Source organism: Orycteropus afer, unplaced genomic scaffold (assembly GCF_000298275.1).
Source record: "Orycteropus afer afer isolate SDZICR_OR568_19922 unplaced genomic scaffold, OryAfe1.0 scaffold00104, whole genome shotgun sequence".
NCBI lineage: Eukaryota > Metazoa > Chordata > Mammalia > Tubulidentata > Orycteropodidae > Orycteropus > Orycteropus afer.
Genome location: NW_006921691.1, coordinates 653,735 through 671,724, shown reverse-complemented (window position 1 = coordinate 671,724; position 17,990 = coordinate 653,735). Strand labels below are relative to the sequence as shown.

At 38.5% G+C, this 17,990-nt stretch overlaps 1 protein-coding gene across 1 annotated transcript in view; it reads right to left on the bottom strand.

The window, feature by feature from the left end:
• BDP1 (B double prime 1, subunit of RNA polymerase III transcription initiation factor IIIB) overlaps nucleotides 1-17,500 on the bottom strand; it is a 217,727-nt gene extending 200,227 nt beyond the window's left edge. Inside the window, exons 1-7 of the mRNA XM_007943362.1 lie at nucleotides 17,289-17,500; nucleotides 11,899-12,175; nucleotides 11,330-11,439; nucleotides 9,157-9,216; nucleotides 7,463-7,591; nucleotides 6,041-6,174; nucleotides 4,337-4,431 (exon numbers count right to left, since the gene is read on the bottom strand). Coding sequence (XP_007941553.1) covers nucleotides 4,337-4,431; nucleotides 6,041-6,174; nucleotides 7,463-7,591; nucleotides 9,157-9,216; nucleotides 11,330-11,439; nucleotides 11,899-12,175; nucleotides 17,289-17,500 — 1,017 coding nt within the window. The remainder of the gene's footprint in view (nucleotides 1-4,336; nucleotides 4,432-6,040; nucleotides 6,175-7,462; nucleotides 7,592-9,156; nucleotides 9,217-11,329; nucleotides 11,440-11,898; nucleotides 12,176-17,288) is intronic.
• Between the last annotated feature and the right edge of the window lie 490 nt (nucleotides 17,501-17,990).

Here is a 17,990-nt window from a genome sequence, read left to right as displayed (position 1 = left end):
AGCAACCCCTCCTTTGGTTTCCAAGGTGGTATCACTATGGAAGTAGATTGCCCAACCTTCCTTCCAAGGAGTGACTGGTGGGTTTGAACCACCAGCCTTCTGGTTAGCAATCAAGTACCTTAGCTCCTTGCTCTTGAATGGAGAGCAGCTAAAGTGAATGGAAGAAATGACAAATTAAAAGACCTGAACAAACGATTTCAAAGGAAAGATCCAAAAGACAAATTATCATAATGAAATGTGAAAACACCTGGAGTTAAAAAAATCAAAATGGAAGAACATGCTGGGCATTTCTCAAGCTAAAGGCACCAAAGAAAAATTTAAGCTTCAAGATTTAATACTGATATGAGCCCTAGCTGCCCTTCAGGTCTGGAACTGAACCCACTCCTGTGGCTTCCAGCCAAACAAAAGACAGGCATATGAATGGAACATTTACATTAGGTAGATATTCCTTGGGGAGATCAATCATGGGAGAATAGAAGGGCTGTGCATGCACAGGGAGACAGCTCAGGGGGCAAGAGCACATGGGAGGGAAGGACACAGGGAAGAGGTAACTATGGGGAGGAAGTGAGAGGAGAGCTGTTGCATTGTGGAGAATTGCAGTCAAAGTCATGAGAGAAAGTATATGTGAGCTGCTGTATGGAAAGTGAGTTTGCTCTGTAAACTTTCAACCAAATCAAAATAAAAATTAAGAAAAAAGAATGATTCGATAATGACGGCTTCTACAAATAAAATATTGAACAATGCAGGACACATCAAAAGAAGACGGGAGGAATACCCAGTCACTGTACCAAAGAGAATTGGTAAATGTTCATCCATTTCAGGAGGTGGCATACGATCAAGAACCAATGTTATTGAAGGAAGAAGTCGAAGTTGCACTGAAGGAATTGGCAAAGAACAAGCCTCCAGGAATTGACAGAATACCCAATGAGATGTTTCAACAAATGGTTGCAGCACTGGAGGCTCTCACTTATTAATGTCAAGAAATCTGGAAGGAAGCCACCTGGCCAACTGACCAGAAGATACCCATATTTGTGCCCATTCCAAATAAAGGTGATTGACAGAATGCAGAAATTATCAAATAATATCATACACAAGTAACGATATCATACACAAAAATGGCTGCAGCAGTACATCGACAGTAACATGCCAGAATTTCAAGCAGGATTGAAAGGGTGCGGAATGAGAGATATCACTGCTGATGTCAGATGGATCCTGCCTGAAGGCACAGAGGACAAGATGTTTACCTGTGTTCTACTGACTATGTAAAAGCATTCAACTATATGAATCATAACAAATTATGGATAACTGCAGTGTAGTAAACTACTTAGTGTGGCTTTTCTACCCATAAATCTTTGTAAACTCCAAGGTGGGATTTTCTATGAGCAACTGAGGAGCTCCTGATTGCTGAAGTTGTCCACCTGGAGTATTTCTGTTGGGAGTGGCACAAAACAATGTTCTGGGAGGTGCCCACTCTCTCTCAGGTGCTTAGAGTTGATGCTATGATTGGCTAGTTTGGCCACTGCCAAGCTCAAAAGCAGGCCTCCTGGAAGCAGAACTCGCTCTGACTGCTGGTTGAGGAAGATGTTCTGCCAGAAGAGACACGTGCCCCTGAAACAGACACGTGCTGCTGAAAGAGATGCAAGAGACACTCATTGCTGAGTAAGATACCGAGGCACCAGCACTGTTGGGCAAGAGACTGTGAGAGACTGTTGGCTGAGGGACGGTGGGCTGGAAGAGAGACTGAGCATTTTTCCTGAACTCAAATTGTAGCCTGTGGTGCTTCCCTAATAAACCTCATAATCTGTGAGCTCTGTGTGGCCACTGCAGTGAATTATCGAACCCAGGAGAGAGGTGGTGGGTGCTCTGGGAGGAACGGTTGGAGAAAGGGCTGGAGGGAGGCAGCATGACTGGCCTGGCAGGAATAGGCCTTGGGTTACTGCTGGTAATCCTGCCTTCCTCTTGTGGGATTAGAGGAGGTCAGAACATGGGGCCTCCTTGCTGTTTTAGCAATAACAATGGGAATTCTGGAATACTTATGTGCTCATAAGGAACCTCTATGTAGACCAAGAGGCAGTCATTCAAACAGAACAAGGCAATGCAGAATGGTTTGAAATCAAGAAACATGTGTTTCAGGGTTGCATTCTTTCATTATACTTATTCAATATGTATGCTAAGCAAATAATCTAAGAAGCCGGACTATATGATGAAGAACACAGCACTAGGGTTGGAGGAAGACTCATTACCAACCTGCAATATGCAGATGACACAACCTTGCTTGCTGGAAGTGAAGATGACTTAAAGCACTTACTGATGAAGATCAAAGATTACAGTCTTCAATATGGATTACACTTCAACATAAAGAAAAATAAAATACTCCTAAGTGGACCAATAAGCAACCTCATGACAAATGGAGAAAAGACAAAAGCTGTCAGGGATTTCATTGTACTTGGATCCACAATCAATGTCCATGGAAGCAGCAGCCAAGAAATCAGATAACATATTGCACTGGACAAATATGCTGCCAAAGTGTTAAACAGCAAAGATGTCACTTTGAAGACCAAGGTACACGTGACCCAAGCCAATGCCTTGTCAGTAGCTTCATATATATGTGAAAGCTAGGCAATGAAAAAGCTGAGATGGAAGCAGAATTCATGCATCTGAATTGTGGGGTTGGTGAAAAATACGGAATATACCACAGACTACCAGAAGAACAAACAAATCTGTCTTGGAAGAAGTACAGCTAGAATGCTTCTTAGAAGCAAGAATGGCCAAACTTCATCCCTCATTCTTTGTTCATATTATCAGGTGCAAACAGTCCCTGGAGAAGGGTATCTTGCTCAGTAAAGTATTAGTTGATAGCACTTATGTGCCATCAAGTCGGACTCGACTCATAGCGACCCCTTGGGTTTCCGGGGCAGTATCACTACGGCAGTAGATTGCCCAACCTCCCACCTCCCTTCCGAGGAGTGGCTGGTGGGTTTGAACTGCCAGCCTTCTGGTTAAGTAGAGGGTTAGCAAAAAAGGGGAACTGACACAGTAGCTATGACTATAGGCTCACACATGGCAATGACTTTGAGGATGGTACAGGACCGAGCAGTGTTTTGTTGTGTTGTTCGCAGGGTCGCTATGAGTCAGAACCTACTCAATGGCACCTAACAACAAAAACAGCAACACTTTGCCCAAAGACCTAATGTAACCATATAAAACTTTTAAGAGTCTAAATGATTTTTGAGAGAAATAGTGCAGTGATAACATTTATCATTAATTCCTTAGATCATTCAAATTCCAAAGACACTAATTTATAGCTTTCAACTGAACTGAACTTCAATTTAACATTTTATCCTGTACATGAAAGATCAACATAAAGAATATAAATAGCTCATCTCTTGCAGAAATGCAATGAGTAATATTTTATTATGCTCTACAATGCCCCTTACATAATATCCCCAAATAATCTGTGCCTATTCTACCATATTTTTAAACAAATAATGTACATGTTATAGTTTCTGCAAACCACACGATCCCTCATGTTAGTTTTCTTTGCATACTATACACATTGTATGCATGAATGTGCTATTATGTAGTCAAGTTATATGTGAAAACAAGGTAGTTCTGTAAACAATTTTATCTTCCCTAACATTTCCTTTTATCAATGTAATAAACATCATGGAAGTGGGAAGTGAAACAAAAGGCCCATGGTTAGGCAAAGATCTCACTATGAAGTGGGAATGCATTATGGGAACATAGCAGTATCATTCATATGCACTCCAATCAACAAAACTTACAAAGTTTCTCAGCAAACGTAACAATAAAACAAAAAAGGTTCATCCTCTCACACACTAAAACTAACATTAAAAGGACTAATATCACTGTTATTGTTCATAGTGTCACTGTTTGTCCCCAAAGTTAAGGTGGCAACAAATCAGATAATGATAACCATGAAACAGCATGTTTCCCTTTGTGCCTTCAAGGAAATTCAGAAATATATTTTGTGTTCAAAAACTACCCTTAACTAAAGTATTCTGGTACTCTTATCTTCTTTCTTCATTTTATCTTTTATGCTTTATATCTTTTATCCTAGCTCAAGTGCCTTTATTGGTACTTTCTCAAATCCATTTCCGAAATGAGTAAGGTATAAATAATAGAATATACTAGATCGTACCCATATTAAAAATAAGAAATGTATGACTTTACAAGCAAAAAAGAGGGATAAAAGTTAACAAAATCTTAATAGTGAAACAGGAGTGACTGAGACCAAAAGCAAAGGTAAGAAAATAAAAGAAATAATCGGACTCTGGTCACTTTCCAACCAATAAATGTGATTGGTTTACTTTACCTTAATTTCTATCCTTGCTCTGTGAGGAAAAAGTTGTCCAATCATAGAAAAGTCAGTTCCCACCATGCTGATAGCTAAAAAGAACATATCTGTTTCTGTAAAATAAAAGTTTTAGAATGACTGAAAATTAATCTTATTATTTCAGAGGGAAAAAAATCTTGCGTAAGTATACACTGAGTTAAAAAGAATGTTGACAGTACTTGACCGTTTTTCATTAAAATCCAGTAAATCTTTAGTCACAGATTTCCATTCCACTGCATAGAACTTCATGAAGTATCTAAAGACGTTTTCTTTACACTTTTTAAGAATGTTAAATATAACAAATTTACATGGTCATACAAAACCCACTGCCATCAATGTCAATCCCGACTCATAGCGACCCTATAGGACAGAAAAAAACTACACCATAGGGTTTCCAAGGACGTAAATCTTTACAGAAGCAAACTGTCTCATCTTTCTCCTGTGGAGCAGCTGGTAGGTTCAAACCATTGACCTTTTGGTTACCAGCTGAATGCTTGAACCACTGTGCCATCAGAGCTCCTTGCTCATACCAAAGCAGCTGGAATTATTTAATTTAAAAAAAAAAAAAAAAGAAGAAGCACTTTGCCTATATGGTGTCATTCAAAGACCTAAAGAAAATGGTCAGTTATAATCAATAAAATATAACATTATGGAATTAATTAGGATGTGCCAAGTAGTATGTGAAAGAAAACAGTCAGAAAGACACACAAGTTACTTCAGGAGAAGTCAGAGAAAACAGGTATAGAATCTTTCTTTTCATTCTGTATGCTTCTGTCATGTTTGAAAATTTTCCCTAAACAAACTATATTATTTTTATAACAAAAAGGAAACAATAATTACCCACAGCCAGCTACCTAGAGGACACGAGTAGTTGGACCTGTGGGCTCAGGACCATGGTCGCAGGGGACAGTAAGCTCAAGTGGCATAATATACTACATAAAAACACTTTTCCACATCCTACGTTGGCAAGTAGCGACTGGGATCTTAAAAGCTTACAAGCAGCCATCTACATGCAACGATAGGTCTCTCCTCATCTAGAACAAAGAAGAATGAAGAAAAACCAAAGACACAGAGAAACAATTAGTCCAAGGGTACACCATGCAGTCCTCAGCCTATATGACCATGATACCAGAAGAAGTAGATGGTGCCTGGCTACCACTGTCAACCACTAGGAGGAGGATCTATGTGGGAGATCCTGGACAGAGTGGGAAAACAATGTGGAACAAAACTCAAAATCATAAAAAAAAGGAACCAGGTTTATTGGTCTAATAAAGCCTGGTAGAACCCCTGATGACTATGGCCCCTAGCTGCCCTTCAGATCTGGAACTGAACCCACTCCTGTGGCTGCCAGACAAACAAAAGTCAGGCATATGAGCTAAACATTTACACTAGGTAGATACATTAGGTAGATATACTCCTTGGAGAGAGAAATCATGGGAGAATAGGAGGGCTGTGTATGCACAGAGAGAAAGTTCACAGAGCAGGAGTGGATGGGAGGGAAGGACACAGGGAAGAGGTGGCTATAGGGAGGAAGTGGGAAGAGAGCTGTTGTATTGTGGGAAATTACAGTCAGTCATGAGACAAAAGTGTATGTGAACTGCTGTATGGAAAATGAATGTGCTCTGTAAACCTTCACCCAAATCACAATAAAAAAAAATTTTTAAAAAAATGAAAATTAGTTACCTTTATTTGACCATGGTTTAGAGTAATAGTTCTTCCTGAAGCTGGAATATGTAGTTGTAGAACCACGCTCAAATATGGGGTCATTTTCCTCAACAACACAGGGACCTTTTGTTCTTAAAACTTCTACAGTTAAACTAAAAGAAACATATTTTCAAATAGATGAACAATTACAACAAGTAAGGAAAAAAAATATAGTACATGAGATTTAATCAGTTATATTTTGAAATTCACCGTGGAAGTCATATCAAAAGTATGTATTTTTTTCCAAGCATCTGCTAATTTTCACTTAAAATATGATTCCCAGGTGATAAAAATAAATGGCATCTTGTTTTCAAAATCTCTCACAGTAATATGGGACCTCTGGTGGTGCAGTGACTGCTAACCAGAAGGCTGTCGGTTCAAATTCACCAGCCACTCCTCAAAAGGAAGGTTGGGCAGTCGACTTCCGTAGTGATACCGCCTCGGAAACCCAAGAAGGGATCGCTCTGAGTCAGATCTGACTCGATGCCAGTGAAGGGGAACAGTAATATAAAATATTTTTCGACCACCTAAAAAACTAATTATTATATTGACTTTTCCAAGCTTTCTATATTCAATATATATTTTCACACTATGCCCAACAGGGGATATTAAGAAATATAATCACTTTATATTCATGTTTTACATTCCTGTAGTCAAAGCAGTTAAATATGCTTTTAACTATTTAAAGATCAGTAAAATCATCATAAAATGGGTAACAGCATTCAAAAACAATTATCAGCAGTATTATATTTATGTTTTTTACAGGATTTAAATGTTATAAAATTGTTTCTCACTAAGCAGTCAAAATACTTTCCATCCCTCTTTTCCGTCTGTCTGTCTATCTATCATTCTTCTTTTTAAAAAAAAATATACTTGGAAAGACACCTGATTTCTATAATGCCTAACTTGAGGAATTTAATATAACTGAGAAAATAAACCAGAAGGTGAGTTAAATCTTACCATAGCAAAAATCATAAAATACGTTTCATTATATATGCATTAGATGTCACCACTTACCAGAAAATGACATTAGTTAATAATTACGAAAATCTGAATATTGACTTCAATACTATGAGTTAATCCTAGAAACCTATCCTCAGTGTAGAATAGCATGTGATTATTTAGCAGCTCAATCCAATTACCAGTAAAGTCAGGAAAACAATAGTGTTAGGTTAATGGATGATAGGTCAGCAGTACCATCTTCTCAAACAAAATAGAGCATTACAAAAATTGTTAAAATTGTAAACAAATCTAACCTTTTCTATTTACAACTTCTATTATGCAAACATAAACATCAGGGCTTAAGTGAAAAGGACAGATACAAAAACCTGATCTCTCTCATGAAACAAAGCACATTTGTTCTGGTGAAACCCAGTGTTTTTCCCTCTCTTTTTTAGTTACCTTTCCTCATCCAAAATAATAGAACCATCTTCTGCCACTTTTACTCGAGGAACCAGCAATGGTCCGTCATCAGACTCTTCTTCAATTTCTTCATTTTCTTCAGCATCAGGAGTAGTCTTACTTTCCAGCCTACCAAACGTTAACAACAGATTAATTCATATAACCATGGGAAGTGTTTTCTAAACAGTATGAACTTCTAAAATAAAGTGTTACAGATTCAACTTTCTAGTTATTTCTAATTTTCTCTCTATAATAATTCATTGAAAATACTATGTGTTATTGAATGCATGTTAAAAGATTTCCTCAAATTGTATTCTAGTAGCATTCAGTAAAATAAACGAATGCTCATCGTTTCCATCTGAATCAAACAGCAAAGTAAAGCATCCAGTTATTATTAAAAATAATAATACCTTATTGCTATATAGCATTACTTTCTAGATTTTATTTAGTCCTCAGAAGTAAGTTTAGGTTTAGTATTTCCACATCCATTTGAGGCTTACAAAAGATAACGTTCACTCTAAGTTACATAACAGTAAGATTAGAGCCAGGAGTAAAACAGAGGTTTCCAAATAATGACCCTAAATCTCATACACTTTCCATTCTACTAAACTGCCTCCTTAAGGTTTTATTAAAGTAAATATAATATATGAACCTATCAAACAAACTATTTTTAAAGCTTCAGAGTTTTACTTTAAAACAATGTAGATCCTAAGCAAAACACTAATCACTACTTAATCAGACCTTGAAGTGACAACCAGAAAACCCCTAATGTTTTTGCCAATCTTCTATTATCTCCAACCTTGAGTTACAAGGCTACAGCTTCCTAATAAGCCTTTTAGAGGGATTTTTTGGAAGGTAAGTGGAGCTTATACAACAGACTATATCTAGCGGTATCAAAACTATACCTATTCCAAGACAGTGTATGTATGCATTTATGAGACACAGCGGGAGGAAGGAAGGGAGGGAAAGAGGAAAGAAGGGAGGGAGAGAAGGAGGCAGGCAAACAGGCAGACAGGCAGGCAGACAGGCAGGGAGAAAGAAAAGAAGAAAAAGCGGGAGATAAAAAAAGGAAAAAGATACATATTTGCTTAGATATGAGTAAACTAGACTAGCATGGAATGATACATTAAAAAAAAAACACCTTTGCGGCCTCCAAGGAGGGGAACTAGGTGGCGGAAGAACAAAGTTGGGAGATTTTTCTCAATACACTTTTTTTTCCTTTTAAATTTTGTAACATGTAAATATATTAGCATTCTAAACAAAACAAAAAAAAACTCTTAATTCTAAAAGTTTTAATTCAAAATCATAACATTATTGTTGTTGTTGTGTGCCACCGAGTAGGACCTGACTCATAGCGACCCCTCCTTGTGTTTCTGAGGCAGTATCACTACGGAAGTAGATTGCCCCATCTTCCTCCCAAGGAGTAGCTGGTGGGTTTGAACCACGAGCCTTCTGGTCAGCAGTCAAGTGCTTTAGGCACTACGATTCAAAATCATAACATTAGCCATTCTTACATACAATACACAAAGTGTGGAGTTTTCATATTGATTTAAATCTTACCAATGATTGTAGTTTCTAAAAACGCTATCAAATACAATTTGATTATAACAGAAAGAACTATTTGACTTCATTTCTTTTTTAAGAAAAAACTATCCCCATAACAAAACGTATTTTTAAAAGCATGAGATGCTTACTCTCTTGTCTGGACTGGTGTCGATGATTTTTCAGTTTTCTTTTCTTGTTCCAGTGAAGAGCTATTAAACACAAGTAACAGAATACTTTAAAATAAATTATTTGCTTGCACCTTGTCAATTCTATCAGGAGATGAGATGGAAATTATTTTCATTTCCCTGTTGCTATTTTGTTTTTTTCTTTTATGATATATCTTAACGCTTCTATTAATGGGGTTTGGTCCAGTGATCAATTTTTCAGTCAAAAACTTTTGTTGCCAAATACAAATAATTTTTAAGCCCCTGAGTAGGGAATGCTCTTAACTTCTATTCCTCAGTAAAGGAAATCTTTCAGTCCCAAAGCATGAAGCAACCTAGGTGGCCTGTCTCCAACTCCTATATGTCAAACAATTCAAAACCTAGGTTTCTGCCACCTCCTTCAACTGAGCCAAAGACCTGACAAATCTGAAAAAGGCCTATACTGAAAAGTATGCCACTACTCCTACCTCCACGTACTAACCATCAATAACACAACAATGAGAAGATTAAAGATTATTAACAACCCTCTGTACCCTAGACTAACTTTGCTTAAAGAAGCTTTGTTCTTAGGACAATTGTCAATTAAATTGTTACTCTAAGACACACAGCATAAAAATTAAATCACCCCTTAAGATCAAGTTAGTGCACAGAATAAAACGGCAATCTTGATTAAAGAAAAGGTGCTTGTTGGTCTTATCTGTGGTAATCAACGTAACAAAGAAAATTTATTTTTTAATCTCAGAAAAAAATGGCATTATTTATCACACAAAGAAAGCAGTTACTTGAAGTATCACCAATTTCTGCTATAAATTCTATCTAAAAGGACATAAGCGCCAAAAATTGTTTCAACATGCTTTTGGGTATCTAAAATTGTACTCTAAAAGTGATACTTAAATTACTTCAAGGAGTTCTGATAAGATAATGCCTAAGACCCTTGACTGCTAACCAGAAGGCTGGCAGTTCAAACCCACCAGCCACTCCTCGGAAGGAAGGCTGAGCAATCTACTTCCGTGGTGATACTGCCTCGGAAACCCAAGGAGGTCCGACTCCACGGCACATAACAACAACAACAAAATTACTTCATACCCAAAGTAAAAAATAAATTCTATATTTAGCAATGACATATCTGACAAATGACTTATCTTTAGAATTTACAGAAAACTCCAACACCTCAACAACAAAAACACAAATAATCCAATTAAAAAATGACAAGCCATAAATAGACACTTCATCAAAGAGGATATTCAGGCGGCCAACAAACATATGAAGAAATGCTCACCATCATTAGCCATTAGAGAGACGCAAATCAAAACAACAAGATACCATCTTGCCCCAGCACTAGCAGCAAAGTTCAACAAGACAGAAAATAACAAATAATGGTGAAAACGTAAAGAGACTGGGACTCTCATACACTGCTGGTGTGACTGTCAAATGATGCAACCACTGTGGAAAGCAGTATGGCCATTCCTTAAGAAGTTGAAAATAGACATACCATTTGACCCAGCCATTCCATTACTAGGTATATATCCTAAAGAAGTGAGAGCCAGGACAAGAGCAGATATATGCACACTCATGTTCATCGCAGCACTATTTATAATAGCCAAAAGATGGAAACAACCTAGATATCCATCAGTTGAAGAATGGATAACCAAACTATGGTACATACACACCATGAAATACTATGCAACCCTAAAGAATAACACAGAACCTACAAGACACTACATAACATGGATGAACTTGGAGGACATTATGCTGAATGAAGTAAGTCAATCACAGAAGGACAAATACTGTATTAGTCCGTTATTGTAAAAAGTCAAGAAAAAGTTTATATATGGAAGGAAATTTTCTTTGTTGGTTACCCAGCGTGGGAGGGGTGGGAAAGAATACTGTCAGATGTTGTTGTTGTTGTTGTTTTTGTTAGTTGCCATCAAGTCGTCTCTGACTCATAGCGACCCCATGCACAGCAGAACAGAACAGGTTTATACAGCAATCCTCTTTAAATGAAATTTACTTAATGAAATGTTTAAATGAAATTCATTTTTTACCTATTTGCTATATAAACCTGTTCATATTGATTTGGGAGAGGAGAAGGGCAATGTACTAAATGTGAGTGATCAACACGGTGGCATGAAAAAGATAAAAAATAAATTATACTTACATCATTGGATTGTTATTTGGCAGGTAATATATGAAGTCTCTCATAGTCATTTTTGAACGATCTGGTGGCTTCTGACTTTCATTTATAGCATATTTGTTTTTCCATTGCTTCTATATGCACAAATACACAAAGATTCACTATTATTTTATAAATACATAATTTCAAATGTACCATGTTCAAATATGGAACATCCTGCAAAAGCATCTTTGTCTTAACTCAGAAAATACACCTTATGCCACTTAAACATCCAGGTGAAAAATCACACTGAAGGTTTCTTTTATAAATATGATTTTGTGTCTATCTGTGTATAATACTTGTATCTGTTTCCTTCACCAAAAAGAATGAAATAAATTGATGAGTGAAATGTGTACCAAATAGTACTGGTGGCAAAAAATAGTTTAATATGCTTCTGAGTCATTCTATTAACAAAATTGTTATAAGAGATGTCATTTCATTTTGCTCTCCCATCAAAATGCTAAGATTCAAACTTTCCTCCAAATGATACCTTAACTCACATAAAAACAGAAATCTACCAGGAAACAGTTAAAATTCTGAGTTTTCTCCCTTACCTTCTCTTTTCTCAATTCTTCTTTTAACATTTCTCTCAGCTTCTGTGCTTTATATATTCGGTATCTGTCTGAGCACGGTTGTTTCTCTTTTGTTGGCATAGGGTTTGGTTGTGGAATTTCTTGATTAACAGCAGGTAAGGGATGAGGTTCTGAAGAAACGCTGATGCTAGGTTTATCCAAGCTAGAAGTACTTGATACTCGCTTTCTTCTCTGTGAAACAGCAGCTGAAGGCTTACTGGGTTTTTCAACATTGTTTTTACCATCAGTCTTTTCATCACTGTTGAAATTAAAAAAGAAGAAAAAGGCACCATGAATCTTCTTTACTATATTTCAGTTTTAAAATCTTGTCTGGTGAAGATTCAAAACAGCAGTCTTACTTATTTGAAAATCAATGACTTTAGATTTAAATTTATTGTGACAGAGGTTGCAATAAAAATTGTTTAATAAATATGTAAATTCTAATGAAGCTGCAAATCTTTTTCAAACTTCAAGTCCCTAAGCACATTCAAACATTCACATTTTATGCGTTTCCCTTTAAAAAAGAACAAAAAAAAAACAATGGAACAATGCTTATTTTACCTAATTTGAGTTACTAAATAACTGAGAAGATTTTTAAAATAAAGTTTATAATTCATATTGATATCCCCTAAACTGGTCTAAGTTCTCAGTACTATAGTTTAATTAAACTAAAATGTGGCATGGTGGGTAAGGCATTTAGCTACTAACCAAGAAGGCTGGAAGTTCAAACCCACCAGCTGCTCTGTGGGAGAAAATGAGACAATCTATTTCTATAATTTCTATAAAGATTTATAGCCTTAGAAATCCAGTGGGGGTCACTATGAGTCAGAATCGACTCAATGGCAGTAGGCTTGGTTTTGGTGTTTTTTTTTAATAGTTTATCAATCTAAGATTGAACAAAATATTCAAAAATTTAAAACTCTGAAATATTTGTATTGTAATATTTGAAAGTACACATTTAGCTATATTATACATTAACCAAACCAAATTTTGTTTGAGGCATAAATCATTTTCTTTTGTCAGGCATGATTCTAATCTATTCTCAATTCCTCCAAATTACACATTAGATATGGCACAGACTGGATATAGTATTTCAGGAATGAGCTCAAGGTAAATTAAATCAATAAAAGAAGAGGTGTAAGTCAAGAATTACAAGCAGAGAGTCTACTTTTTCATATGTTAAAATCAGTTGTAAATAAAAGTGGCAAATGTCTAACACAGAATAATTTTTCCAGGAACTATTCTCCAATTTATATTTTTATCTCAATCCTTACAAAATGTGATATATGCACCATCTGCATTTCTCCAATTATGTTGAATGCATATAGGTTTTTGTAACTAAAAATCTCCAAAAAAGGAAACATTTGATCAGAAACAAAATATACTCCTTAAATGTTTCTTATGAAACAATTAAATATCCTCAAGTTTAAGTACCTCAAGACTATAGTCTCTGGGTAATTTATTATCAATTTTCATATATTCATATACAAACAATCCCTGGATTACGAATAAGATCTATTCTTATGAAGAAAACCAAAATTCATGGAAACAATTAATCCTAGCGACTGGTACACCATCTGATCTGCAACCTATACGACTATGAGACCAGAAGAACTAGATGGTGCCCGGCTACCACTGTCATCCACTTGGAAGGGGATCTATGTAGGAGATCCTGGATAGAGTGGGAGAACAATGTGGAACAAAACTCAAAATCATTTGGAGAAAAAAAAAAAAAAGAAGGTGGGGACCAGGTTTGCTGGTCTGATAGAGCCTGGTGGAACCACTGAGACTATGGCCCCTAACTGCCCTTCAGGTCTGGAATTGAACCCACACCTGCAGTTTCCAGCCAAACAAAATACAGGCATATGAGTTGAACATTTACCTCAAGTAGATACACACCTTGGAGAGAACAATCATGGGAGAAAGTAGGGCTGCTTATGCACAGGGAGACAGCTCAGGGGATAGAAGTGTATGGAGGGATGGACACTGGGAAAAGGTAACTATGGGGAGAAAGTGGGAAGGGAGCTGTTGCGTTGTGGTAAACTGTGGTCAATGACATGAGACAAAGTATATGTGAACCGCTGAATGGAAAGTGAATTTGCTCTGTAAATCTTCACCCAAATCACAATTAAAAAAAAAAAAAAAATCTATTCTTAAATCTGTCTCTACATCAAATTTGTATGTAAATCGGAAGTTAGGTACAGGTTAGTATCTAATATCAATTGGTCAAATGTTTGTCTTAGTATACAGTATATAATGTACCTTCTTCTATGCATAAAAAACATTAAACACTTGGCAGATGCACTAAAACATCTTTAATACAATATTGCAATAGTAATAATAATGTTTTGATGCATGTTGCAAAGTAGCATCCATTTGTTACTAGGAAGCACTGTATATTGCTGGCAGGCATCACAGGTGGCAAGGAGTGTGTCAGGCAGCCGCAGCAGCAAAGACCTCATCCCTCTCATGACAAGACTCCCCCACTCCACTGTCCTAGAAGGCTCACATCCACCTTAGGCTGCATGACACAAGGCCAGGGCCCAGGACAGCAACAGTCGGGGCTTGGCGTCAGGTTGGGGTCTGGGGTTGCTGTACAACACACAACTTTGGACAATACCAAAGGAGCACCCAGCCAGGTGGTGCAGGGCGAAGCAAAGTTGTACTTGCAGCCTCCTGCTGGGCCTAGGGCCTACGAGCCCCAGATAGAGCCTGAGTCAGCTCTAGGGCCACAGTAGAAGCACTGCACTGCCACTGCCCACCCTGCATACCACCATCACCTCCCAGTCTCAGCTGGAGGCAGGCACCATGGGGATCTTGGGTCAGGTGGGTGCAGGGAATGCTTGCTGGCACTCCAGGATGATTCAGGGTGAGGCAGGACTCCATCCCTTCCCATGTCTTTGGGTTTGCCTCAAGGGAAAACATACTGGGATTGTATGTTTTCAGGGGTTGGTTTGCAACTACAGTTGTACGTAAGTCAGGTGTTTGTAAACTGGGAACTTAATAATTAACAGGATTTCTGTTAACTTTATTAACTTAACAGTGACTAGTATTTGTACAAGAAGCCCTGGTAGTGCAGTGGCTAACTAGGCTGTCAACCAAAAGGTCATTATTTTGAATCCACTAGCTGCTCTGCAGCAGAAAGATGTGGGTGCCTACTTCCACAAAGATCAGAGCCATGGCATAAATATATCCATGTACAGTAGAGCAACCAGGGGGCAAAGGTATGAAAACGTTTTAGCTATAGCCAAAGACTCTGAGGTAATAAGTCACTGAACTTGGGGGCTTAGGACCATAGTCTCAGGAGACTCAATTGGCCTAACATAGTTTACAAAGACAGTATTGTACATCCTACCGTAGTGAGTAGTGACTAGGGTCTTAAAAGCCAGTGAGTGGCTAACTAAGGTGCAACTGTTTATCTCTGTCCAAAGCAAAGAAGAGTGATGAAAATCAAAGACTCATGGAAACAAATAGTCCAAAAGACTAATGGACCACACAAACCTCAGCCTGAGACCAGAAGTAGAAGACGGTGACGACTACTACTACTACTACTACTACTGACCACTATGAAAAAAGAACTAGATGGTGCCTAGCTACTACTACTGACCACTCTGAAAGAGACAGAAGGTCCTGGATAAAATGGGAGAAAAATGTGGAAAACTCAAAATCATAAAAAACACCCAGCTTACTGGTCTGATGGAGACTAATGGAATTCCTAGGACTGTGGCCCTTAGTCACTCTTCAATTCTGGAACTGACTCACCCCTGTGGTTCAACTTTCAGTTGAGCAACAGACAGGCCTATAAGGTGAACAGTAACATTAGAGGGGCACACACAGCTTAGAACAATCAGCTATGTGACATCAAAAACAGCTTTTGCCCAGATATAAAGCTCAGAAGGCAGAAAGAGATAGGAAAGAAGGACAAAGGGAAACAGGAAACACAGAAAGTGGGAAGAACACTGTTACATTATGGAGACTACAACCAATTTCACAAAGCGTAATGTGTACGAACTGTTGAATGCAAAATCAATTTGCTCTGTAAACTTCCACTCAAATCAAAATAAAAAAGTTTTTAACAAAATTTTATTTTATTTTTACAAAATAAATAAGGAAAAAAAAAAGATCACAGCCTTGGAAACCCTAGGGGGCAGTTCTATTCTGTCTGCAAGGTCACTATGAGTCAAAATCAACTGTACAGCAATGGGTTTAGTATTTGCATTCCATTTTGGGGAAAAATTTGAAAAGAGATTTATGCAAGAAATTTGGATATTATTTAAACACCACTAAGCTCTCAAAAATAAGGTGCTTATTTTTAAGCATCTTTACTCAACACCAGTTCATGCCAACAGAGAAAACTGAGCCAAAAAGAAAGGTTTCACCTTCCTATCATAAAATAAGCAGAGTTTGTACCATCTCATTGTCACTTAACTGAGTTGGTTGTTTACTGATTTCTTTATATATACAGTACAGAAACAGAGACAATATTAGCCAGATATGTCTTAGTTTTAACTATTTCACGCCATGATCTTTAAAAAAAAAAACTAGTAACTTTGACTCAGGTGGCCTAGTATCTAAGGCACTTGACTGCTAACCAGAAGGCTGGCGGTTCAAACCCACCAGCCACTCCTCGGAAGGAAGGTTGGGCAATGTACTTCCATAGTGATACTACCTCGGAAACCCAAGGAGAGGTCGCTATGAGTTGCATCCAACTCCACGGCAGTGGTTGCGTTTAGGAGCTCTGGTGGCATAGTGCCTAAGGCATTTGATCGCTAACCAGAAGGCTGGCAGTTCAAACCCAACAGCAACTCCTAGGAAGAGTCCTGAATCCAAATGTGGTACAGGATGCTAAAGCCATGCTTTTTCAGAAAACATGGTCACCATATTTAAAGGGGCACACCTTCAAAGTACAGAAACCAAAGCAAGTAAACAGACTTACTTTTCACTGACATATATCAGTAGAACCAAAGCAGCACTGATCTTCTCCCTTTCAAAATACTTTTAAAATAATAAAAATAAAACTGCATTCCTTGCAAAGTACTCCAGAAGAATAAACTAGCGTAAGCTAAATTCTTCGATGCACAGCAGTACCACGTGTATACATTCTTCACTTCAAGACCTCTATACCTGAATTCTCAACCATCACTCGAAGACAGGAATCTAAAGTCCATGACAAAATTCACACTGGACACACTCCAGGGGAGCAAGCTGTCAGAGGAACAAACTGAAGTTTGGAATGATTTCATTGCACCTAAAATGAAAAGGCTTATTGCAAGCAAGGGAGTATTCCTGTGGTAAAATTAATTTGCTCAGCTTCGAAGTGACAAGGCTGGAGGAGCCGAGCAGGCAAAATGCTCCCCTCTGCGAGCTCTTACCTGCTCCTAGAAGCCTTTTCTTGGGGTTCTGTTCTCCCAAAATCCACGAGGGGCACATCCGTAGGCTCCGCTGGATTCGGAGCAGACGCAGTTGCAGGCTCTGGCAGCCTGGGAACCTCTGCTCCACGTTGGGCGGTGGAAGTGGTGGACCCCCTGGAGCCTATACCAGGCTTGACGTTCGGCTTCACGCTGAGGCGTGCCCGGCGAAACATGGCGGAGCCAGGGGGCCCGGGGAGGCGGCCCCACGGCCGCTCTGAGCCCCGAGCCCCGGCCGCTGCCCGAAAGAGGGGTTTAAAACAACGCCCTTTTCACGAAGCTACACGACCAACCCAGCAGATAGCTACCGCAGCTTCACGCCCCCGCTGCCTCCACCTGCCTCCCGCCGCCGCCTCTTCTTCATGACCCAGCTACAGTAATAGCTAAGTTTCCCACTCTACCCAGCTCCCTGCCCTCAGAGGGCGCCGGAACTGAATTCATCATTAGCAAGCGCCGCAAACCCTGCGAGATGACGTCACACGCACAGCTCCCAGAACTGTGGAAACTGCCAAGCTATGCACATTGTTATTGAGAGCAGCCCTGGGTTCCTATTCACAGCTAGCCTACGTACCTACGTACAACCGAAGGAAACACTGCCCGGTAGTGCGCCATCCTCACAATCTTTAATATGCTTAAAAACATCATTGCAGCCACTGTGTCAAGCCA